Raw genomic sequence first — 24,941 nt, 5'->3', positions numbered from 1 at the left:
CTTATAATGGACTGGCCTTTGGTGCTTTATTTTTGAAAAGAATTACTCTCTGGTGCCTTTACAAAGATTTCACAAAATTTGTTCTTGATTCTTTTTTCTCCCAGGAGTAATTACACTTTTCTAGCACAACAAAAACAACAACAAAAAATTCAAATAAATTTTATTATACTTACTACTTTCAAGTTATATGCCATATGTCAGTTTCAGAGCCACTTCCACATGAAGTCAGAGGAATAGCATGAGAAAACTAGCTATTTGAATACTGTAGGTCAGCTGTAAATTGCTAAGCATATCACAGCCGCTTCTCTTCACACCTCAACAAGCAAAACAGGCACCGAGTATAGAATCATAGAACAGTTTGGGTTGGAAGGGACCTTAAAGATCATTTAGTTCCACCTCCCTTCTAAACCACAAAATATTAAAAAGATGTTAACATTTAAATTTTTATTGAACCAGTATTCTGGTAACACGGCGTCACCAAAAAATCAGTCAAAGCATCTTGAAGAAAAACTTTTCACAAAGAAATTACCACCCTTTGTGACAGAGAAAATTCAAATAGATCATGGCTAACTTACCAAATACTATTGAGAATAAAGAACAACTGTATAAAGATACATCCAAAAGGTAGAATCCCTCCCATGATAATGCCAGGTAACGGCTTTGTATAGAATGATTGCTCAGGAATCTGACGAGGAATTTGATTTGTGCGAACAGGGTGTTCAATCGCCTTTAAACGAAAATTAAGAAATTACTAAATAAGTAAAATGTCGAACTACAACACTAACTTTTTGCTTTCTTTTTGAAATGACTAATAGCAAAAGTCTTTGATTTTGCATTTTGTTTTGAGCATGTGCATATCCAGCTACCACTACATCTGCTTTTGCTACCAGCCTAGCCACCAACATTTGTTAGGCAAACAAGCTAAAAGACAGTTCTTACTGAAAACATACCAGCAGATATTTTGGACTTCCCTTTTTATGATTACCTATCTGTGATCTGTTACAGAGCCTGAGCTGATTTCTCATTTTCTGCTGTGGGGTAGTGATGGTGCAGCCTCTTGCTTTCCCCTCCTAAAAATCCCTGTATGTTGTTTTTCAGGATTTACTCCAAGAATTACATTAAGGGAAACTTACAAACTGAGAGGATTCAATCTAGCAATTAAATTCTAATTTAAGATGCGTGCATAGATCAGCATGGTGGGAGAAAAAATCTAAGGCAGATAAATGCATACTTAGCCATCTCTCCCCTTTCGTAAAGATTACATGAAGAACATCAATAGACACTTGCTAGGTACTTGCTTTCTGATTTGATTTGAATGTATTTGTGACACCTGTCATGTTGCCTTATAGTTTATCAAATCCTCCTTTCTTAAAGGTAAATGCAGGGGGGTTACTGAAATTTCAACATGGTTATCAGAAAAAAAACATAGAATTCTGGTTAAGAAAAACAGAATAACTACAATCGACTTAAAAAGTGCCTTCTAAGATACTTAAATGTTCTCTGAAGGTATTCCATGAGAGCTACAGAGAGCTTGAACTCTGGCTTCCTATAGAGGAAAACCACAGAAATATATGAACTTCGAGATCTTTGTGTTTGTGGGCCACAATAAACCACTTTTAAGCAAAAAGAGAAGCACCGATTTCATTATTTAAGAATGTTTGGTCACCAGTGTCAGAAAGAGCCATCATATAAATAAGAAAAACTGATCAGTTTCAGAGTAAATCCCAATTAATGTCTGCCAAGCAGGAATAACCATTTACAGAACACTTATGTAAACAGATGTCACAAGAACTCTAGCAATTTGATCAGAAAATATCCTCAGTGTAGAAGGCAGACAGTAAAAAAAACATGGGGGAAAACCAGAAACGCGTAAGTTGCTTTCCCTTATGCTTGGCTGGGTCAACTAATCTTTTAGTAATGGAAAAGATGCTAACTAAAAAAGAAAACCCACACCCAAATCACTGCTTTATCTGGAGTAGTCACTCAATTAAATACAATGATAACCCTCATCATTGCAGAGAACTATCACCAACAACCAACTGAATATCAAAGTCTTGGAATCCCAAGATCAGATATCTCATGCAGATCTAAAGTAACAAAACGGAACTGGAGCTGACAATGCTTAGGTGCTACCTCAGTCATAGTCTATACAGTGAAGAATATACATGTGTGTGTGTGTATATATATATATGTATACATACACTTACAACACAGTTTCTCAAAAACACTTACGTTTTTCTTAAAACCAAAATAGGCACCAATAAACGTCAGTGGTACAGATATGCAAAACCAGAGTGCCAAAATAGCAACCAAAGTACCAAACGGAATAGCTGCTGAAGAGCCTTCTCCCCAGAGAATGAGGTTCATGATAAAAAAATCTGCAAATACAATTCTGAAAAATACGTAACACACTTAAAACACAGAAATACTCCTTAATATTTAACAATGTTAACAAAACAATAGCACTGTATTAAGATCTTAGTGTAAATCTCCGTTAAAACCAAATGACACACACAAAATATCAAAATGCAAGAGGTCAGACAGGCAATTCTTTGTTAATCTGGTGGCACTGAAGTTCAGCAGGAGCTGACGTTCCAACTAAGCAATTTCAAATATATGCTTGTCTTAACTACACTTCAGGGTAAGACTGCTTGCTGTGATTAAGTAGAAAAATTTATCATAGTGGTTATACAGTGTATGACACTATGTAAGACCAACTACAGTGTGGTCAGAGAAACAGCCTAGAGAGTAAAAGCAAGCAATGAAAAAGTGTGCCTGTCGAAAACTTAATATTATCATAATGCTCTTTCTTAATCAACTTCTTCATGTTGTGAGAGTAAACAAATGCTTACTGAAAAAAAATATCTAAGGACAATATGCCATTAACATATTCATCTTTGTCGAAAGTGCTGTGATATTCTTGTAGCTTCTGGAATAAAGGGACAATGTAATAACATTTACTTGTATAGCTGAAACTTATTAGCTATGCATGTCAGAGAAGCAATTTAATTCTTTTAATCATGGCAATATTCTCAACTTACCCAGGACAAAGGAATGATGTCAGCAGGACATTTGTTTTCCACTTCTCACCTCCAAATGCTGTATTAAAACATTTGACAGTCATCAAAACATGCATTAATCTTACAACTATTAATTTTCCAGTCCATTTAGCCCTTATACTTAGCTCGCAAATACTCAAAAAACGTGTTATCATGCCAAGTTTAACACAGTAAACCAAATCTTCAGTAATAAAATTGAACGTACTGCTTAATCACAGAGCTGCAAAGCAAAGCAAAGCCTCAGACCAAGGTCAAGAAAAGTATATAACTAAAACTGGGTCTCTGACCACTTTTTCTGCGAAAAGGGGGAAGCAGATTTGCAGTACTTTTAAGTCTTTAAAGAACAGTTTAAATCTGGAGTGATTAAGAAGTTTAAGCTTTCCAGCATTTGACTGCAGGTGTCAGTAGGAGAAAAATACATAAATATGTGAAAAGCTATCTTAACAGTTTTCTTGAAATAATTCTTGCCTATGATTCCTACAAGAAAGTCAGGACTAACATGCTTACAGGAAGTAGTGATGTTCTCTTAAGTCTTAACAGCGTTAAGCAGTGGCGATACCTTTATTAAGATAGCTTTATTAAGAAAATCTTTATGAATTTGCACTATGCTTATAAAAATTCTAGTCAGCATACTTTCAGATGAAAATATCCTGCTGGAATTCAGTGAAGCTGACAATTTCATCAGAGCACTGCCATAATGACATGCTTCTTTATTTCAAGAGTCAGAAGTGATTATGGTTAGAGTGATTTTAATTAAGTTTCTATTTCTTCATAAAATCTTGGTAGAACATAGCACTGGTTATTATGATTAACCATTTAATTTCAACTCGGGTTTCACTTTTTAAATGCTATGTTAAAAAAATGACCCACCCCTTTTAAAACTGGATATCCATCTGATTTGCATTGCAGTTTATGTCTCACATTATTTGTATACTATAAGGAGAAACATTCATGTTTACATGCTCTATGCAATGTATGGACCACCTTGTGCTATAACAAGAATATCTCTGCACCAGTCACTCACTGTCTTTGTAGTTAAACACAATATTCAAGTATCAACTGAATTATTCCCATTAAGTGTAATTATTACTAACTACCTCTCCACCAAAGACACAGGATTCAATTTACCATCAAGACAATTCAAAATATCCTTCAAAACACATAATATTCACGTAATATAAAGAATACTTCTGTCCTCAGTTATGCTCTTAGTCTAAAAGTCTCTTTCCATTTAAGTCTAATTGGCTCAAGGATTAGGAAAAAGAATAGTTCACTATCATGTCACTACCATTGTGGAAAATTCCTTACAAAATACAAACCCTCTTTCCCCAGTGGTTCTCCACACATGAAAATTACAAAATGGTTAGAATGAAGAACTCCAATGGCTACTGCCAGGCTGAAGTTCAGAAATAAATTCCTTCTCTAGTCCCTTATGTTCAGAACTAAAATAGTCTGAAGGATCCAGTTCACCCAGTCATAGAGTCTTTTACCTTTAGTAAGGTAATTAAAACAAGCTGTACTTCACCTTAAAGTAAACCAGAGGGTACAGCAGCAGTTCGAGGTTGGTAGGCAGGCCTTGAAACATTAGCTAGCTGGGATTAGTGAAGGAAAACAGTATCAACCAACTACTGTCAGGTGCCCAAACACCACTGAGTTGATTTCTGCAACTACAGAACACCTAATAATCCTTCCCCCTGTGCCCCTGTCACAGTCTGATAAGTACCACTCTCCCAGGGATCTAGGAACTAGCTAAAAAGAGGCAACAAATCTCAGGCATGCAAGAACAGAGGTTCTTGACTGGGGGAGAAGAAAATAAAATGAAATAAAGTAAAAAGTTACCAAGCAACACTGATAGTTAAAACTAAATGCAAGTTAACATTGTGCCCCCCCACTGTAGGAAACAGAAGTACAAAACTGTCTGATGTAATGAGCTTAGTACTAGTAAAATGGAATTTGGTTCCCAGTTCCATAAATACGTAGTAGCAAGAGCAAATCAAGGTCTTCAGGCATGAACATCAAACCTAATCTAACTATGTCAGTGTTCTATGTGTTTTCTGTTGTTAAGGTATGTACATTTCTCCAACTTACCCTAAGGGAAACTACAAACAGTACTGCAAACTAAAAGTCAGTTCTGTGATGATAATTTACTTTAATGAACTTAAGCCTTGTCATTTTAAATAACGTTTACTCACATTTGTAGAATCTGGCAGCAACATAGCCAGCTGGAGTTCCAAGTAGTACCCACAAAACTACAGCACAAGTCATTAGAGCTCCCCGGTTAGCAGGTGACAAAAATCCCAGGCAAGCAAAAACTGAAACAGAAGACACACAATTTTAAAATTAACTATACATTTGACTTAAAGCCAGTATATCAGTTATCTTAAAAACTATGCATACTAAGTTCCATGTCGACTGTATCAGCTCAGCTGTTTCTAACGTTAAGACTTCTTTCTAGACAAAAACTATACCACTATTTTTACTAGTACTATGCAATTAACAGTGAAAAATCATCTGTACTCAACTAACTCCTCTCCACTCCATTACTTACACAGGGTAACAAAAGTCATTATTAAGATCTGTGTGCCAGAGCCTACAAAAACAGACAACAGCATTCCTTTTCTTGGGGGCCTGAAAATATCACCATGAACCAGTTTCCAGCCAAATTCTTCCTGAGCATCTTCCTGTAAAGGAAATACACCTGTTTTAATACAGTAGATTGCCATTTAAATAGCCTGTTACAGAAAAACATTTAGCTGAAAAAATTACATTCCAAATAAATTTTAGGAGGTACATTTTAGACTTACAGTGGAATCCATCTGATTGTATCTTGCGATGTCTTTATGCAGTGTCCTCAACATAATCATAGCTACCATTCCAGACAGAAAGAGGACAATCACCAAGGAGTTCATAATACTGAATTAAAAAAAAATAATTACAAAAATCATCATTCAAATTGCAGTATATACACTTCAGTAAAGTACACTTGAAGACAAACTTTCTTCTCACCTAAACCACTGAATATGAGTGTGAGGCATGGATTCCAAAATATAATCCCATCTTGATGCCCACCTTATATTTTTTTCTTCCTGAAAGATTAAATACATCAGTTTCAGATACAGTCAGTATCCAACTTGTACATTTACAAGTGGATGTTCATGCAAAGCAATCGTAAGTCTCATGACAAATTGGAAATTTCATGTTGCATGCCTTAAAGAGAATAGTCTACTAATGGCTACCTAGAACTAACCTAAGATTTGACCATACAATCTAAACCAAAGTATTTTCTGAATAGTATTGAGCATCCATGTCTTAAAGCATAAAGGCCTATCAAATTAATTCAATTGTGCTTCCTCCCTTCAAGAATTACATAATTCATCTGGAATTCAAATAAAGAGCAGAATAATAAAAGAACATGCATTCCTTAGCATAAGGCAACACACAGATGCTGAGAAACTAAACTCTGCTATATAGTCTCCAGCATAATATTCTACTTTCTAGATAGTACTCTGTGCAAATTATCCTTTGCTTTCATATAACATCGTTTCAGTACCAACTACCAATCCAGTTACGTGCAGTTTATACTGCAGAACAGATGGGGAAACAATACTACAGAACTTACACTGTTCGTAGAGGGGAACAAATAATTCCTTCAGGCATTTCAACAGATTATACTTACTCAGACTGAACATTCAAAACTTCAAAAAACTTTTCTTTGTTTTATTTTGCAGAGTAAACATGAAAAAAAGAATAAACAGTGCTGATCAACCTGAAGATTGCTATTAAACCATAAACGCTAGTAACAATAAAAATGGCTAGGTGTCTTTCTGACAGGATTTTATTTCCGTAATTTATAACATACCAGAGCAAGAGTGCTCTCCAGTAAAGCCAGGTTTTGAAAATATAAAACCCAGCAAGTTAAAAAATTTAGCCAAGATAACGTATCTAGTTCACTGAGACTATAAAACTAGGTCTCAAAGCAAGCAATCGTTATCAATGGTTCTAGGACAGAATCGCATTTTTCCCCATACCTACACTGCCTTTTTTCTTGTCTTCCTGAGATTACTTGATCCGCCAACCTATTGGAATTTCAGAAGATGACCTTCAAGTGATGCAACACTGTGCACGGGACACTAACACACACAGAGCTGGGCATGTAATTGTTTTTGTAAGAGAAACACTCTAATAGCATGAAGCTAAGGTCATTCTTAATTACTAATTTCTCACAGGTTTCCAGAAGTACTTGCTTTTCAGATTACACATCAATTTCAGCATCGTAACTGATATAATTCCTCAAAATAGAATTATTACATCATCCATAATATAACCCCTTCTGAATATTTTTCTTATCCCATTTATTGTATTTTGAACTTTATGATGTAATCCAATACATTACTAGAGCAAAGAATCATCATGGTAATTCTACAAACACTGCTATATCAGCTTATAAGAAATAAGAGGCGTTCATGCATGGGATACTGTGGCAATATAATGATATTTTAAGACCAGCGTGTTACTGCATACTTCTTACAACAGTGGTGGCGGATCCTGCACCCGAACTCAATGCTACCCTCCAATTAACTTTAAAGATCAACTATTTAGTCTCCATTTTGCCACAGTTGAACTGAATCTTACAGGCAGGCTACAAGTCCAGAATTAAGAAAGATATATGAAAAGCCTTGATATAACAACGGCCTATCATTTTGAAAGACACCATGGATCTTGCAATCAGAACAAGAAAAAGGTTAAACAAAAACAAAAAAATGCCTTATTGCTATTTTTTAATCTATTAATCTCCAAGATTTTAATTAAAGTCTGTAAATACAAGGAAAGAAAAAAGGAGTAGATTCCTTCATGTCCAGAAGAATCATGGAATTACTGATGTTGAAAATGTGAAAATATGAAAATATGAATATCTGTGTGTGAACTATCCCTTCAATACATACACAAGCTGTCAAGAAATCCAATCAGTTATAAACTGCACTTTTTAGCGAGTCACTTGCATTTTGAGGTCTTAGACTAATCGGGAAACAGTTTGGGAAAGAGTGGGAAATGTTGGGAAACAATCTGTACAGCAAACTCAATTTAAAAATAAAGAAACCTTTCTTGCTAGTCACCAGAATGAGACATCCTCAAGCATCACTGCTCCCTGCAGTTGCTCAATATACTGCTCCTCTCTTTTTAAATGGAGAACAGAGGAACAAAAGAATACCAGCTTCCTACCCTTTTACTGATTTCCATGGAAGGAAGATCTTGGAGGGGAGACAACTTTTGCAGCAGGAGAGCAAAAAATGATCGGCTTCAACCTACCTACAACAGTCATTTGACGAAACACACAATTTCTCAGACTTAAAGAGCTTGGATAAAAAATAATCTACCAGAAAGCCCAGGTAAACACAGAAAATGTGATTCTTTTTAAAAAAACACATATGCATTTCACATTCAGTGTGTGCTGGGTGGTATACAAACCTGTAAAGTGTGTGGTTAAATCCCAAGCCATCTTTGACATTCCAGTTCAAATAACATTTTAAAACCACAAATTTAGTATTCTGAGATAAATTTTGTCCATCTTTGTAATTCAGAGTATTAATGCATGATTTTGAGAGGTAACTACCACAGAAAGCTTAGTACTCACTTGAAAAGAAACTGAGTATGTGTAAGCAATTTTGACTTCTCCATTAGCCTTATTACTTATATCCATAGGTACTCCTGAGCAATCAGGGTTGTCTGGATGAGTATGCTTATAACTGCGGGAAGAAAAAACACAGAATGAAAGCAGCTTCACTGACAACACCCTTGAGAAAAAATGCATTCATCTTGCAAAAGCATTGATTTCCTCCAGGATTCTTCCCTTAAATTGCTTAAATTTGCTTAAATTGCAAAAATAGTTCTTAATGCCTCATAAAATTCAGAACTCATAAGGAACTTCTTGATACTTGAACTTCTTAAAAGTTGTCTCTTCTAAACAGAAAACTATAGAGAGCACAGTCTCAAAAACAGAGCACCAAAAATTAAAGAAGTGTGAGTACTGCTGAGAACATCGAAAACACTTGAGAAGTTACAACAGAATTACTAATTTCTGCCAGAAAAAAATACTTTCATTATGATGCTGGACCAACAATGCAACAAGCTCAGCTATACCAAGAATACAAAAGAAAGGAAAGACAAGATGCTAAGAAATAACAAAACAGTCATCAGTTGTGCAAAAGCCACATAGACACCAGAACAATTGACAAATATATTTGCGAATTCATTCAGTTTGAATCCTCATTGCTGAAAACATCAAATGTTGCACTCCGATTACTCCTGCATCAGGCACTGGCAGCCTATTCTGTCACAAAACAAAATGCTCCCCAGTAGGGAAATGAGGGCTGCTTCACAGAACACACACCACTTCCAGGTTTTAGTTTATCTTTTTTTGGCCCAAATAGGAAATAGTGCACGAAGTCCTATCAAATCCAGAACAAAATTATGTTAGACTGTCCTACATTACACTATATCAATTGACAGGAAAGCTAATCTACTAGTCATGTATCTGAAAACATTTTTGACTAGCAACAGGTCCCCAGATCAAAGCAAGTATCTTGGGATGGACCACTGTTTGATGACAAGTTACTTATGAGTACCAACCTTTTTGGTTCAAGTTTAGCAGCAACTAGTCTTGCTCCCAGAGCTTCATTTTCCACAACATGGTAATATATTTTTATGTCAACATGGTTGAAGATATAAAAAGTATCTTTTTCATGAAATTCTGACTGCAATGATAAAAGATGATGTTAAACAATCAAAAAGGACATCATAAAAGCCTTAGACAGAAGCTTACATAACAGAATTTTAGACTGCATACATTTTTTCTGTCAAGAAGTTCTCCTACAAAAATAAAGCAGAATTCTGAGAATACAAGGACAGTAACATGCTTCCCTGCATTAAGACGACAAATTAGACAAGTTAACATTAAGAACTACTATAACTGAAAAGTAGAAAAAGTATTTCAATATAAAACATATTTATAAATTTAAATATAATTATTATTTCAGTAACTGAAGATGTTCTATTTTATTTAATTGAAGTAGCAAACAATAGATAACTATGCGACAACTTTCATATCAGAAGGGTATTCAAAAGCATCAGCTATTTTAAAATGTGTGTATTTTTCATAGATTAAACAGAACCTTCCAAGACAAACAATGCAAATAATTGCTCTCTGTGATCGCACCGCCCTGACATTTGAAACCAAAGATGCACAAGAATGAACTGCAAGCAGCAGCCACGAATGCTGAATATAAATCTCAGGTGAAGGGAAACATCAGCTTGGAATTTGGTCAGTTAAGGAGGCTGTTAAATCACAAGCATTATGTCTACCGAATTGAACTTCTTTACAGTTCTATCCCCACCCCTTTCTACAAAGCACCCTAATTAGAGAATAGTTATGTAGATGTTATATAGATGAAGTGCTCTTCTACAGTCCTTCAATTACTCCAAAGGTTATTTTCCTCTTACTAAAAACAAGTATTTAAAAAAGATTAAAAGAATATTGCCAGATTACATATCTGATCATAAATGCATCCATTCATATGGAGCCTCTGAAACCAATTAATTATGGAGGCATGGAAATAAAATTGAAAACAGCAGAAACTGTTGGTTTGGTAAGATCCATTAAGTAAAACCAACTCATCTGATAAAACCAAAAACCTGTTCCAGGTTCTCAGTGACCTCTCCACGGAGTTTTGTGGTAATCTAGACACCCTGGACTTTCTATTGCATTCTTATTTCCATAATGCTTACAGTGCATTCATCTGGACCTCTACCCATTAATCCAGCAGATCTGTCTCTCACAGTTTTGTTCACTCAGAAATCTTATATTCTGCCTTCTTCCATCAGCCCACACAGTTTTAGGGAAAGCAATCCTTCTGGAAGTATTAATTTCCATGCAGTGGTACATATATATCAATGAAAACCTGCTTCCATGAAAACACCTTTATACCACAAAAATGTAAAGTCCAAGCCTTCAAATGTTTAGGAAACGAAGGATGACATGTTTTTTTTTTCTCCTTCATCCTTTAAACGTATTAATGTTATGCATGTTCACCTCCTCTCTGTCTTTCAGAGCCCTTCTGTATTATGCAACAGAAGGAACCAAAGTTCTTAGGCTTAGGTGAGGCTTACAAATTGTGGTACTTGCAGAGATAACAAAACATCTAGTTTTAGGCAACAAGAGTTCTTAAGATAGTGAGAACTCACCATAGAAACATGACATAGGAGAAATGCCAGTCTTTAAATTAATAAAAAGGGGGTTTTAAAAAATAATAATAATTGCATAAACATACATTAATAACACAGGCATCTTTTGGACGGCCATCTTCTGTAATGTAACAGCCAATGGGAAAACCAGGATTGCAGAACCTCTGACCATCTTCAACATCATAACACCAGGTCACAGGCATGTTGTCCACAATCCTGTAAGTGGCATAGTGACATTCCACAATCTTTCAAAATACACAGTATAATGGAAACAAAACCAGATTAATATTAATCTAACTTTGCTACATTCATTACTGGAAGCTTTAACTACAAGAATACTTCTTTTAAATCTTAACCCATGAAATTACACTGATTGCCAATCCAATTTCCAGATGAGATAAAAGCATGCAGCTCTTCAACTGAAACTTTATCTTTTTTTACGAAAAAAATATTTTAAAAATCAATCTATTTCTTTAGAAGGTGCCTTGGAAGTAGGAGGCTTACTCTGTGACCACCAAAACATTCTATTCACTGGACTAGTTTCTGAAGTCCCCTTATAGCCCAATACATAAAACTCCCACTCCAAAGTCCTAACAACTTCATTATGTTGTCTTTTAAAATGGCCAAAATCATCCACTAAACCAGCTAAAATGAACTTGATAATTTCAAGTTTAAGACAAAACACACACAAAAAAATACGTCTACACACATATTAATTCTCCAGCTTCCTCATTGATTTTCCATTGCAAAATACATTTTTCATGGCACTTTAAGCTAAAGTGCAAGGAGTTTTTTGTTCTTTTTTTGGTTTGGTTTTGGTTTTGGTGGGGGTTTTTTGCTATTTAAGTGAATTCCTGACCACTGACCTCAGCTGGAGTTCCCTGAGAGTATGCAGTATTTTAACTAGATGGTTTACATGAGTAAAAAATTGTAAGCCACCACACAGTTGGGAAAGCAATCACTTTCAAACCTCCCTCCATTGTCTACCTGCTGCTTTTATTTTATTGCCTCCCAAGATTTATATTCATATTAGCCATAAATCCTGAGCCCAGCAGGTTTATAGTTCAGTTTCAATGAAAAATTTCTGGAGGAATCCCACAACTCCATGAGCTGCAGAAAATTGTAAGACAGTAAGACAAGTATCCAACATGATACAAACAGTAGAAATGTCAAAACCAAACCCATACTTACAAACATAGAGAAAAACACCCAAAATAGTGCCCTGTCCCTCTGTAAGAGGAACTACTAAAAAAACCCACACCCGTTCCTTTATGTTATAAAATGTTTTAACTAGCTAAAACATAAATCCCAAAAGAAGTAATTCAACGCATATTTAAAATTCAGCAGCTGCCTTTAGGGCAACACTAATTGCTTTAAGGCATGTTTTTAAAGGTCTATTAATAAACTTCACACATGAAGACATGAGACAAGTGCCACTTCTTGAAAAAAGAAATCCCACTGAAAGTTAACAACATACAGTTTTTGTAAAACTTATCAAGCTACTGAATATCCTTTACAATTACATGTCTTATCATTATAACCACTAGGCTATTAATGTTAACAGATACCTGATAACACCTCATTAGGAACTTTTGAATCCCTAATTAAGCACAGGAATTATGACTCCAGACAACAAACCCAAAGCATTATTTAGTCTGTTGTGTATTGTAACAGTCTTCTAAAGTAGCACTATTTCTTAAAGCACACCAACAGATGGGGCTAAAAAGAGCTGCTGCACCTGATGCCTTTGTTCACACAACATGAAGAGATCCCCATCACCCCTACCATTAGCTATCAGGCAGAAGTAGCAATGTTCTTAGCTCATACTGATACAGTGGAAGAGGTGAAGACAGGCCCTCCAAAACCACAGTTTCCAGGTTCTCAGGAGACTCCAAAGACTATCACAGTCACAGGCAGCATCAATGTCAACCAAATCCTATTCGCTTCACCATGTTGCTATGAGGTCCAATTGAGTTGCTAGTTAGGAGTTATTCCAGGTGCGGATTCATTACACTTGGACCGTATTGTATAAGGCCAATTGTATGAAGTTCAACTAGAAGTGCCGGGTCCTGCGCTTGGGTTACACCAGCCCCACACAGCACTACAGACTTGGGGCAGAGCAGCTGGAAAGCTGCCCGGTAGGAAAGGACCTGGGGGTGCTGGTTGACAGCCAGCTGGACGTGAGCCAGCAGTGTGCCCAGGTGGCCAAGGCCAGCAGCATCCTGGCTTGTGTCAGAAACAGTGTGGCCAGCAGGGCCAGGGCAGTGATTGTCCCCCTGCACTCAGCACTGGTGGGGCCGCATCTCACATCCTGTGTTCAGGTTTGGGCCCCTCACTGCAAGAGGGACACTGAGGTGCTGGAACGTGTCCAGAGACAGGCAACGGAGCTGGTGAAGGGTCTGGGGCACAAGTCCTGTGAGGAGCGGCTGAGAGAACTGGGGTTGGTTAGCCTGGAGAAAAGGAGGCTGAGGGGAGACCTTACCACTCTCTACCACTACCTGAAAGGAGGTCATGACAAGATGGGTATCAGCCTCTTCTCCCAAGTATAACAAGCAATAGGAGAAGAAACAGACTCAAGTTGCACCAAGGCAGGTTTAGATTGCATATTAGGAAAAAATTCTGCACCAAAAGGGTTGCCAAGCACTGGAACAGGCTGCCCAGGGAAGTGGTTGAGACACTGTCCCTGGAAGTATTTAAAAGAAGTGTAGATGTGGCACTTAGGGACATTGTTAGTGGTGGACTTGACAGTGTTAGGTTATGTTTCTATTTGGTTTGTGTGTCAAGGTTTTGGTAGTGGGGGTGGCTTCTGTGAGAAGCTGTTAGAAGCTTCCACTATGTCCAACAGAACCAATACCAGCCAGCTCCAACACGGACCTGCTGCTGGCCAAGGGTGAGCCCATCAGCAACAGTGGTAGCACCTCTGGGCTAATATATTTCAGAAGGGAAGCGGGAGTGGGGTGGGGAGCAAGGAAGTGGTGCAATGGCAACTTCAGCCAGAGAGAGGAGTGAAAATATTCGCGAGAAACAACACTGCAGATACCCAGGTCAGGGAAGAAGGAGGGAGAAGAGATGCTCCTGGTATCAAAGCAGAGATTCCCCTGCAGCCCATGGAGGTTCACAGTGGAGCAGATACAGGCTGTGGAAGACCCCACACCAGTGGAGATGGATGCCCGAAGAAGGCTGTGATCCTGTGGGAAGCCCACGTGGGAGCAGGCTCCTGGCAGGACCTGTGGGCCCTGTGCAGAGAGGAGCCCACGCTGGAGCAGGTTTGCTGGCAGGGCTTGTGACCCTGCGGAGGACCCATGCTGGAACAGTCCGTTCCTGAAGTGCTGCACCCTGTGGAAGGGAGCCATGCTGGAGCAGTTCTTGAAGAATGTCAGCCTGAATGGCAGACCTCAGAAAGCTATGATCAATGGCACAGAGTCCAGCTGGAGCCTGTAGCCAGGGGTGTTCCCCAGGGGTCACTGCTGGGTCCAGTCCTGTTCAACATACTCATCAGTGACCTGGATGAAGGGACAGAGTGTGCCCTCAGCAAGTCTGCTGATGATACAAAGCTGGGAGCAGCGGCTGATACCCCTGAAGGCTGCACTGCTGTTCAGAGAGACCTGGACAGGCTGGAGAGCTGGGCAGAGAGGAACCCAATGAAGTTCCACAAAGGCCAGTGTAAGGTCCTGCCCGTGGGGAAGAACAACCCCGCACACCCGTACAGGCTGGGGGCTGACCTGCTGGAAGGCAGCTCTGTGGAGACGGACCCGGGAGTTCTGGTGGACAGCGAGTTGCCCCTGGGCCAGCAGTGTGCCCTGGTGGCCAAGCAGGCCAGTGGGTTCCTGGGGTGCATTAGGAGGAGCGTGGCCAGCGGGTTGAGGGAGGTGATCCTCTGCCCTAGTGAGACTGCATCTGGAGTACTGTGTGCCATTCTGGGCTCCCCAGTTCAAGAGAGACAGGGAACTGCTGGAAAGAGTCCAACAGAGGGCTACAAAGATGGTGAGGGGCCTAGAGCCACCTCCCTTATAAGGAAAGGCTGAGAGAGCTGGGCCTGTTTAGCCTGGAGAAGAGAAGATGAAAAGGGCATCTTACCAATTTCTACAAATATCTTAAGGGTCAGTGTCAGGAGAATGGGGCCAGGCTCTTTTCAGTGGTGCCCAGTGCCAGGACAAGGGGCAATGGGCACAAACTGAAACACAGGAAGTTACATCTGAATATGAGGAAAAACCTCTTTACCTCAAGGATGACACAGCACTGGAACAGGCTGCCCGGAGAGGTTGTGGAGTCTCCTTCTCCGGAGGTACTCAAAACCCACCTGGACATGATCCTATGCAACCTGCTCTAGGTGACCCTGCTTCTTTTAGTGGGGCTGGACTAGGTGATCTCCAGAGGTCCCTTCCAAGCCCAACCACTCTGTGATTCTGTAGGAAGTTCTCACGTTGAAGAAGTTCATGGACAACTGTCTCCCATGGAAGGGACCCCATGCTGGAGCAGGGAAAGAGCGTGAGAACTCCTCCTCCTGAGAAGGAAGGAGTGGCAGAGACAATATGTAATAAACTGACCGCAACCCCCATTTCGCATCCCGCTGTGCCACTGTGGGGGGAGGACGTAAAGGAAACAGGGAGTGAAGTTGAGCCCAGGAAGAAGGGAGGTATGGCGAGAAGGTGTTTTAAGATTTGAATTTATTTCTCATTACCCTACTGTGATTTGATTCATAATAAATTAAACCAGTTTCCCAAGTAGAATCTGTTTTGCCCACGATGGCAATTGCTGAGCGATCTCTCCCTGTCCTTATCTCGACCCATGAACCTTTCATTGTATGTTCTCTCCCCTGTCCAGCTGAGGAAGGGAGTGATAGAGTGGCTTTGGTGGTCACCTGGTGTAGAGCCAGGGTCAGCCCATCACACAGTTGGGCTTGGTGACCCTAAAGGTATTTTTCAACCTAAATGATTCTATGATTCCATATTTGGAATTTTACCTCCATAATATATGCTAGAGATACCTCTTGCTTTCGTTAGTATTTTAATTTCATTATCAAAACCAGGTAAAGCATTAATCTACTGCAAATGAGTTTGGCTGGAGTTAAGGCTTTCCCTTGCATCTTCTGCAGCAAAGACATACTGAGCTGCCTTTAAGCAGCAATGCTGGAACAAATTGATGGTTTAAGACGCAAATCATTTTTCACAGTTAATCTTCAAATTTAAAATGACTTGAAGAGATTATACATGTGGGCAAATATGCTATACAAAGGTGTTCTTATATGTCTCCCAAGAACATCTGGTTATGAACATTGTCAGCCAAGATACCAGTATGGCTGTTGAGTCCAATTCAGTATGTCAATTCCTAATCTTACTAAGTGGCTTTTAAAACCTTAAAAGTACTTTGCACCATCTGTGTTCCCCAGGAATTTTATGATAAATTGAAGCTGGATAATAAACCTCCACTAAATCCTCACTTATGCTACCTTGCTGATCCCTGTACAACATACCCCAGGACCACACATCATTCATCACAAAATCCAGCCACTTCCATTTTGTGAAGCTGTGGCTGAGAAGGATTATCATTACCAGACAGACATAAACAGGGGTTCTTCACGCCACTAGTTCTAAAGTTTTAGGGCAGTGGGCGTAGCAAAAAAATTAAATGTAGAAGTGCTATTAAAAGAACTAAGAATATATATATATAGTACCCTAAATTTAAAGGTAAGTTTTCACACTGAAACACAGAACTACATCTAACTAAAATCTGAACATTCCTGTCAAGTTAGTCATACCATCTAAAAAATATATTTAAATACACTAAACACATTTGTAATACAGTTTAAATCTAAGGGGGTGGGGGTGTGGAAACAGTCTAAAGTACTTGTCTGTGTGATTAGTTTTACATAGGTCTGTTTCAGTTTCTGTCAGCTTAAGTTTCAAGTTTTCCTAAAAAAAATTAATTTCTTTCAAAGAGTGACAGGATTATACCCTTGGGAAACTATTTTTCATCTATACACTAAAACATACACAAACTTTTAAAGCTGAAGCTTTATGCCAGACCAACATGCATCAGTGAAATGCAAAGTGGTGTAAATATTATAAATATATGCAGTATTTAATAGGAATATAACCAAATCCAGCATAGTTGAAGCTCTACTTATTTCAGCATTAGGTATATACACTTTGAATCCCTGCAAACGTAGCTGTACCTTTCAGGGTTTCTTTATTACTTCCTGGTTCACCTATGTGAACATATGGCTATTGCCTGTGAATCCTTCTGACCTGATCTGTCAGCTTCCAACTACACCAATTTTCAAGAGGTTCCCAGAAAGATTTACATCAGCAAGCCATAGTTTATCCCTGAAAAGGGATACCCCACATCAGTTCCCAAGAACTGTAGAAAATGCACTCATTGCCTTTCCAGCACAGGTAGCCATTTCAAAACCAAAGAAATGGAATGTGGCATGACAGAAAAACATTTAATGACAGTGGCAACATTTGATATTTCAACTGCATTTTTACTAACATACCCAGAAAGTTTTAATCTAACTAGACGAAGAACAAAATGTTTGTTTCTGTGAAACAGGGAACACATATTTGGAACCATATGGGCAACACTGGTTAATCATGCTCATGTATTACTTGCAAAGACACACCACAGGAACTCTGACAACCTCATCCCAAAGTTGTTCCTTCCACCCAAAGGCTGCTTTAGCACAGCATACCAACATACAAAAGCACTATATGAACACTGATAGCGTGGCTGGGTATTTTCAGTCTCAAGATGGAGACTGCTCAAAACATTTTCCAGCTCTCAGATGTCGGTGCAGAGCGTGGTGACAATCCTAACGGAAAATCAGCATGAGATTCAGCCGACACTTCAGCCCTGCCCCACCCTTAGTGCCCACTGGAAGAGGACCTCAACGAACAAACAGAAACAGAGCCCCAGCACGCTCCAAGATGACTCAGATGGTTACACAAGGACTCAGGAAAGGACCAAGTATTTGTGAGTTTCTCAAAATTATTTCATTGATTAATTTTCACTAACCACCTTTCACTTCCATATTCTATAAGAGAAACAAACTTTGCATAAAACTTTTGGAACCATTGATCCAATCTCCTGGACACTGCGTTTGAAGGGGAATGCAAAGGCTCTCGAGGAAAACAAAGACAACACAGTAACAGAATGAAGGTCCCTTAAGACTTTCCTCAAGCTAGGGCAGGATTAACTTGTACATTTACAGATGCAAAGAAATAGCAGTATTTTACAGTAAGCACGGAGGCAGCATAAAAAACACACAAGGCCTTGTGTTTGAAAACAGACTGATTTTCATTATACCAGGTGCTTATCCTTCAAGTGAAAGAATTTTTTTATGAAGAAAAACAATATAACATGTCTTGCAAGAACAGAAGGGGAATAGATTCAGTGCAAATACCTAGTGTTCAATCTGTATTACTTCGCAAACACAAAATGATAACCTAAATTTAATTAACACCAAAATACTAGGCTAACCATTTATGAATTTTGATATCAACTTACCAATGATGTTGATAATTCAGTAGCATACTTTTTTTCAAAAAGTCTAATTTCTGTTTATCTTCTGGCTTTGTGGTATCATATGTTTTTGTACAAACAGATTTACATGTCTCCTTCTTGTTGAATGTGAACTAAGAAAAATGAAAGACATATGAGCAAAAAACTTCTTTGCATCATTTCAGCATTTAACAAGTTTCTCCCATGCATTTATAATTGCCTGTACTACTATAATAAAACCACCTAACAAATTACGAAGACTACATATATTAACCCTCCAGAGGAGGTTTTTACATCAGTGTGTGCGCTATAAAACCCTCCTGTGGTCACTGTAGGAGCCCTACACTAAGAGCTCCCTGTTACTGGTAAAAACTGTTTTCTGCAACAATTTAACAGAGAAGTCATTTGGCCTCACAGCAGCAATGCTGTCCCAGGCAGATTCAATTGATAACTTTCTCTCCTACTACATGTAGGACAGAAGGCAAGAGCTTCAGTCACCAGAAGACAAGCTGGCTAACACCATTTCCAATTCTTCCATTTTACAGCTGTGGTGCTTTCAGATCTGGTTCCAATAAATAATACTCAATTCTCTCTAATAAAGGGACAGCTGAGGAGCAATCAGGTTTTGGCAGGTTCCAAAGAGAGAAGATAACCTCCAGGGCACTTGAGGCTACAGCTTCATGATGCAAAGTGCACAGTTACAATTAGATTAAATTGACAGACTTCTATTATGTGGAATTTCAGATTTTGAACCTCATTGGAGGCAAAGCCCTTGTGAAGAGGATCTTCAAGGTTCTCATCTCCTTTGGTTACATTTGAACGTATGTATTACCGAACACCCCTTGTCAGAGAACAAACCCTGTAAGGAGATGGTTCTATCCTCTCTCCAAACAATACTTGGCCAAGGTTTTCAGAGGGACGCTTCTTCCCTTCCGCTTGACAAAAATCAAACCTGAATTAGAGAAAAGATACAGAAGTTAATAAAATATTCTCAGCTGCAAATATTAGACCTCAAACCGTGCTCCCAAATCAACCCCTTCACCACAAGTAAAGGAACTATACAGCTTTCCTTCTAGACAACAGTTTCTTCCCTGAACCTGCAAAGTGTGAAAATCACAGTCCCATTTTGAAACAAACAAAACAAAACCAATAATCAAACCTCTTAATCAGCTATTTCAGAGCTCAGTTTATATGAAACGTAGCATAATAATTTCCTTAAATAATTAGAATTTTCCTGTTTGAACAGGGATTTTAGCCAAGAATTAAACTTTCATAAGAGTTTCATGATGGCTCTGAGAGAAAAGCATGCAGGCCAGATTCTCGGGCAGGAGGAATAATAAAAGCAAAAAAAAAAAGCCAAACCAAAAAAACCCACACACATTTTTCCAGCCTAATTTCAAGTATATCACATCTGTATGCATTAAAGTGTAGACATAACTAGTGCTTAACCTCTCCAAGGTTAACAGTCAAACTATTCCTTGAAGTAACAACTTTACCTAAAGGTACTAGGCACTGATACATTTTGTGCACTCCTATGCTGTGTACTAAGAAAACATTTAACACCTCATTAAGATAATTGATGGGAAGTTCACACCTCATTACCACTTTAACTCATCTGGCTATAGGCAACTAAAGACAGTAGTAATACTTTGATCTATAAAGTGACAACTAATGCAGAAGAGTAAGTATTATATACACACACACATTTTAAACTGCTAAAGCAGTGATCCGACCTACATGAGGGCCTAAAAATCCAGGCACTACTTCTACAGTATGAGCAAAGACAACTGAGAAGTAAGCAATGTATGCATCTATCTGCTCATTGAAAATTCTGTATCTGCAAACTTATGTCAGCAAAATGGATAGATATTCCTCACTGGCATATTACTGTAGCAAGATCTAGATAATAGTTTTCAGGTAAGTTAAATTCACCTTTTTGGAAGAACTGACAACTACAATGACATAAACAGTATAATATACTTACGCAGTATATTCGTAGGGAAGGACAGACTCTACAGAGTCAAGCCTGTTCACAAACAGCTCGATTCCAGACTGAAAGAGTGGAGATAATCAGCAGTTATATTAAAGCACTTCTTCAATTCCTACAGATATATTTCAACAGATTTGTGTGAATAAGATAAAGGAAAGCTGAAAATGTAAGATTTGTGTAATTATGTCTTGAAATGTAGAATCTATGTGTAATGAACTGTATCTCCTGAGAGCTTAAGTAAAACACTATCTAATCATCACAAAAACAGTGACACGACAAAACAAACCACTTTAAGGCTAACAAAACCATTCAAACTACAAGATAGCAAGGAATCATGCACAAGAATTACCACAGCTGCCAGTGTTTTAATGTACCGTACAGCTGTATTAGTCATCACCACAACTTTGTGTAATAGAAGTCTTAAAAGAACATGAAAAATATAATTAAGCTGCTCCACAATTTTATCTATGTAGCAACTGAAAACTGAACTATGAGGATTTAAACAACGTATTCAGACTGATACACTATTTTAAATTTGAACAGAAGCTCTTTCCAAAGAGAAGGTAAGGATATCCATATTCACCTTCTTATAAAAGTTTATCGATAACTCTAGCAACTCTTGCATAAGAGCGTGAAATTCAGTCTGCTGTGGTTTCATACTAGTTTGGTCTATACACATTAGTTATCGACAGGGTAACCTGCTGCTACAGAAAGGAAGAGGTGTCTCACTGTTCCTTCTTAGTCTCAGAATCCTTTCCCTTATTCTAGTCCCACAGTCCCAGTACACTCCAACTGTTTAACTTACGCTGTTTTTGGCAGTTACCTGCTTGCACAGTAAATCAATTCAACTGGCTAAAACAGTAAAAGACTTACCCCACAAATTTTTAAAGAGCAGTTTTTAGCAGCATGGCAAGTTGAACTGTGTTACTGCGCAATCAGACAAGAGCTGGAGACAGGAAGAGGAAGGCGAGTGCTTTCAGGAACAAGCAAGCCACCTATTTTTTGAATGCTTTCAACAGCAAGCCACCTATTTTCTCACCAAGCAGCAAGAAATTAGACCACCTCAGTTGGTCACAGAACCATGGCCTCAGATTAGCTTTTTTTCATTGGAAGGGCAGATTTAACCGAATGCTCCAATTTTGCATGCAAAGTATAAGCATTACTGTAGATCAGCATCTTTAACACACAGTTTCCCATACAACAGCATGATCCCTTTGGAGTCATCAGTAATTTTTTTAAACTGAGTAAGGATGCTGAATGTTCAGGCAAGAGTTACCATTTCAGTCTGCACAGATCACATCTCATTCCTGATGATACTCCAACCAGAAACAGGAAAAGCAGCCAAACTGACTTTGCCCAAGCAGATTAGCAAACAGCTTGGAGGAAGGGGGAAAGTCACGAGTCTCATCATTCTTGTACTGTTAGCTATGTGCCCACATGTCCACTAACATCATCTAATGTTGCCAATATAGGACAGGAGATCCACAGAGATTGTAATAGATAAAAGGTACCATTTAGTGGAACTAAATCCTCAAGGCAGAGGAAAGCCCAATATTATTACTGACATCATAATCAACAGTGACAACAGTAAGAAATCCATGAGAATATGTAAAAAATTGTTATCCAGTAAGCTTAGTTTTACCCACTTACGTAAATATTATGATATAGCAATTATCTGATCACATATTGTCTCTCCTCATGAGGGACCAGACTACATTCAGTTGCAGACTACATGGAGAAAACGAGATGTGAAGAGTGATTTAGACTTCTCCATGTGGCTAAGTCTCACTTACTACATAAATTCGCTGGCACGAGGCAGAGAAATATAAGAGGTGGCTAATTTAAAAAAAGATATTTTTGCAGTAATACAGCTGTCAGGGTTATCCTGTAACGTTCAGCTAGCCACTGGTGGTAGATTTACATTACCTAAGCACTTCACATTTACAAAATAATGAGACAAATGTTTTGTACACATTATATGAGGGAAAAAAACATAGAGACATCTGAGAAAGATCACCCCAGAAGTGCCTCAAGTTGGTTACAAAAGACAGTGTGCAATGGTTTACCTGACTTAAAAAAAAAAAAAAAAAATAATCCTTCTGCCACAATCCTAGCTTATAGCGGGAATAATTAAACACAGCCATGTTCTTCAGGGATGTTGTGAAAAACTACAAACTGCAGCTTGTCTTAGCCTGTATCTGAAGCAAAATAATCCTTAAGAGGGTAGTACAGCACTGCAACAGGTCACCCCGGGAGGTGATGGACGCTTCAGTGCTTGGACGTTTTCAAGGCTTGCTGAAACAAAGGTAGAGCTGAGCTGATCTAGTGTTGGCAACAGTCATGCTTCATGACCTCCTGAGGTCACTTCCAAACACCATTTCTATGATCCTATAAAAAAATGTCCACTGAATGTTTTACTACAACAGAAGCGGCATGGAAACAAGAGTGAAAAAATCCACAGCTATGTATTAGGAGCAAGACTTGGCTGGTCTGAATGGACCAATACACTTAAAGAAGGGAAAAGACACTTCTAGCAACTACGCATCTGTTATATGATTGGCTTATTACCCACTCTACTGGTTCATGACAAGAAAACGGGTAAGGTGCAAGGTATTTGCCAAAAGCATACAGTCTAAATAGACTTATTCTGAAGAATCATGGACCAGTGTCTCGTGTAACAGAGATTATAGAGATATTATAATAATATAGTAATATAGAGAGATTATAAAGTGTGGGATAGCCACTTTCAGCAGCAGAGCAATGGGCCATAAAAGCGACTGGTCTTGAACTTTCTCATTCAAGTCTCAAAGCACACTTTAGTGTAATTTCCACCACAGTAGCTGCAAACAACCTCTAAAGTTCACACAATGGAGCAAAGACTATTGTAAGTACAGACCTCCAACCTGACAACATCCTTACAAACAAGTACTTTGGTTACCTGAACGTTGCTTACCACTTACGTGGGCACAAAAATAAGTTTAAGCTTCACTTGAGGCTCTGGGGCCTAGAAGCCCCTACACTTCAGATTCCTACAGCCAGGAAAGCGTCACTGCACGCCTGCCTTGGTTTTATACCTGCTTGCAGCCACCGGCTGCTGCCTCCTGCCAACAGTCGCACCCAGCCCCAGCTCGACCTGTCGCTGCCAGCCCTCCCGCTGCCTTCCCACACGCATTCAAACGGGCCCGAGAGACCAGCGGCCGGAGCCGCCTCCTCCCGCAACGCCACCGTCACCCACAGCCCCGACCCTGACGATCGCAGGGGGAACTGAAACACGCGTCCCTGTCGCAACAGGCCCTGGGCCGCCTGGCACGTTACAACCAGGCAGCTGCAAACCCTCCAGGAACCCCCCCAGCCCACGCACAGCCCCCCGGCAGGAGGGCTCCAGCCAGGCCGCGCCCCAGCCCGACTGCAGGGGCGCGGGCGGCGCCCGGGCCTCCCCCCTTCCCCTCCCCTCGGCGCGGCGGGCCCCAGCCCCCCGGGCCCACCTTGCACTCGGGCTTCTCCTTGCCGGCCTCGCAGAAGTTGACGGGCGCCAGGCCCGGCAGGTAGAAGGCGGCGGCGGGGAGCGCAACCGCCGCCAGCGCCGCGGCGACGAGGAGCGGCCGCAGGGCCATGGCGGGGCGGCGGGGGGCGCGGCGGGGGTGCGCGGCGGGGGGCGGCGGGGGGAGGGTCCCTGGACGCCTCTGGCGCGCGCCCGCGGCGGCAACGGTCGCGGCTTCGCCTCCCCCCGCCCTGACGGCCGCCACTTCCGGCTTCTCGCGCGCGCGACACGTCACCCCGCGCGGGCCGCCTGACGAGCGGGGAGGGGGCGGGGGCGGGGCTGGCTCGCGCGCCGAGCCCGGGCCGGGCAGTGCGCGTTCCCTTCCGGGGGAGCGCCCGGCCTGCCCCGGTCGCTACGGCAGCGCGGCACCCTCCGGCGGCAGCGGCGCGGCAGGCGGCAGCCACCGCGGCCGGCCCGGCCCTCCCTTGCCTCCCCAGCGGCCCCAGCCCTCCCCGGGAGCGCGAGGGGCCGCCCCGGCCGCCGAGGAACGGCGGGGGAATGCCCACGGGCCCAGCGGCCGTTCGGGATCCCCGCCTGGGCGGTCCCAGTGACACCTGGCCCCGCTCCCGGTCAGGCAGCGGTGGCTTTCGCGGCTGTTCAGCGGTCTTTGCTC

General features: G+C 40.3%; 1 protein-coding gene across 1 annotated transcript in view; it reads right to left on the bottom strand.

Moving 5' to 3' along the window:
• TM9SF2 (transmembrane 9 superfamily member 2) overlaps positions 1-24,587 on the bottom strand; it is a 31,496-nt gene extending 6,909 nt beyond the window's left edge. Inside the window, exons 1-14 of the mRNA XM_056328150.1 lie at positions 24,273-24,587; positions 20,782-20,849; positions 19,656-19,749; positions 18,804-18,931; positions 11,384-11,513; positions 9,687-9,811; positions 8,692-8,803; positions 6,066-6,145; positions 5,864-5,972; positions 5,608-5,740; positions 5,252-5,371; positions 3,042-3,099; positions 2,233-2,392; positions 576-727 (exon numbers count right to left, since the gene is read on the bottom strand). Of these exons, the coding sequence (XP_056184125.1) occupies positions 576-727; positions 2,233-2,392; positions 3,042-3,099; positions 5,252-5,371; positions 5,608-5,740; positions 5,864-5,972; positions 6,066-6,145; positions 8,692-8,803; positions 9,687-9,811; positions 11,384-11,513; positions 18,804-18,931; positions 19,656-19,749; positions 20,782-20,849; positions 24,273-24,401 (1,598 nt within the window). The 5' untranslated portion in view covers positions 24,402-24,587. The remainder of the gene's footprint in view (positions 1-575; positions 728-2,232; positions 2,393-3,041; positions 3,100-5,251; positions 5,372-5,607; positions 5,741-5,863; positions 5,973-6,065; positions 6,146-8,691; positions 8,804-9,686; positions 9,812-11,383; positions 11,514-18,803; positions 18,932-19,655; positions 19,750-20,781; positions 20,850-24,272) is intronic.
• Positions 24,588-24,941: the final 354 nt, after the last annotated feature.

This window comes from Falco biarmicus, chromosome 2 (assembly GCF_023638135.1).
Source record: "Falco biarmicus isolate bFalBia1 chromosome 2, bFalBia1.pri, whole genome shotgun sequence".
Taxonomy (NCBI): domain Eukaryota; kingdom Metazoa; phylum Chordata; class Aves; order Falconiformes; family Falconidae; genus Falco; species Falco biarmicus.
The sequence above is the reverse complement of the archived record's forward strand: the minus strand, read 5'-3'. Positions and strand labels throughout refer to the sequence as shown.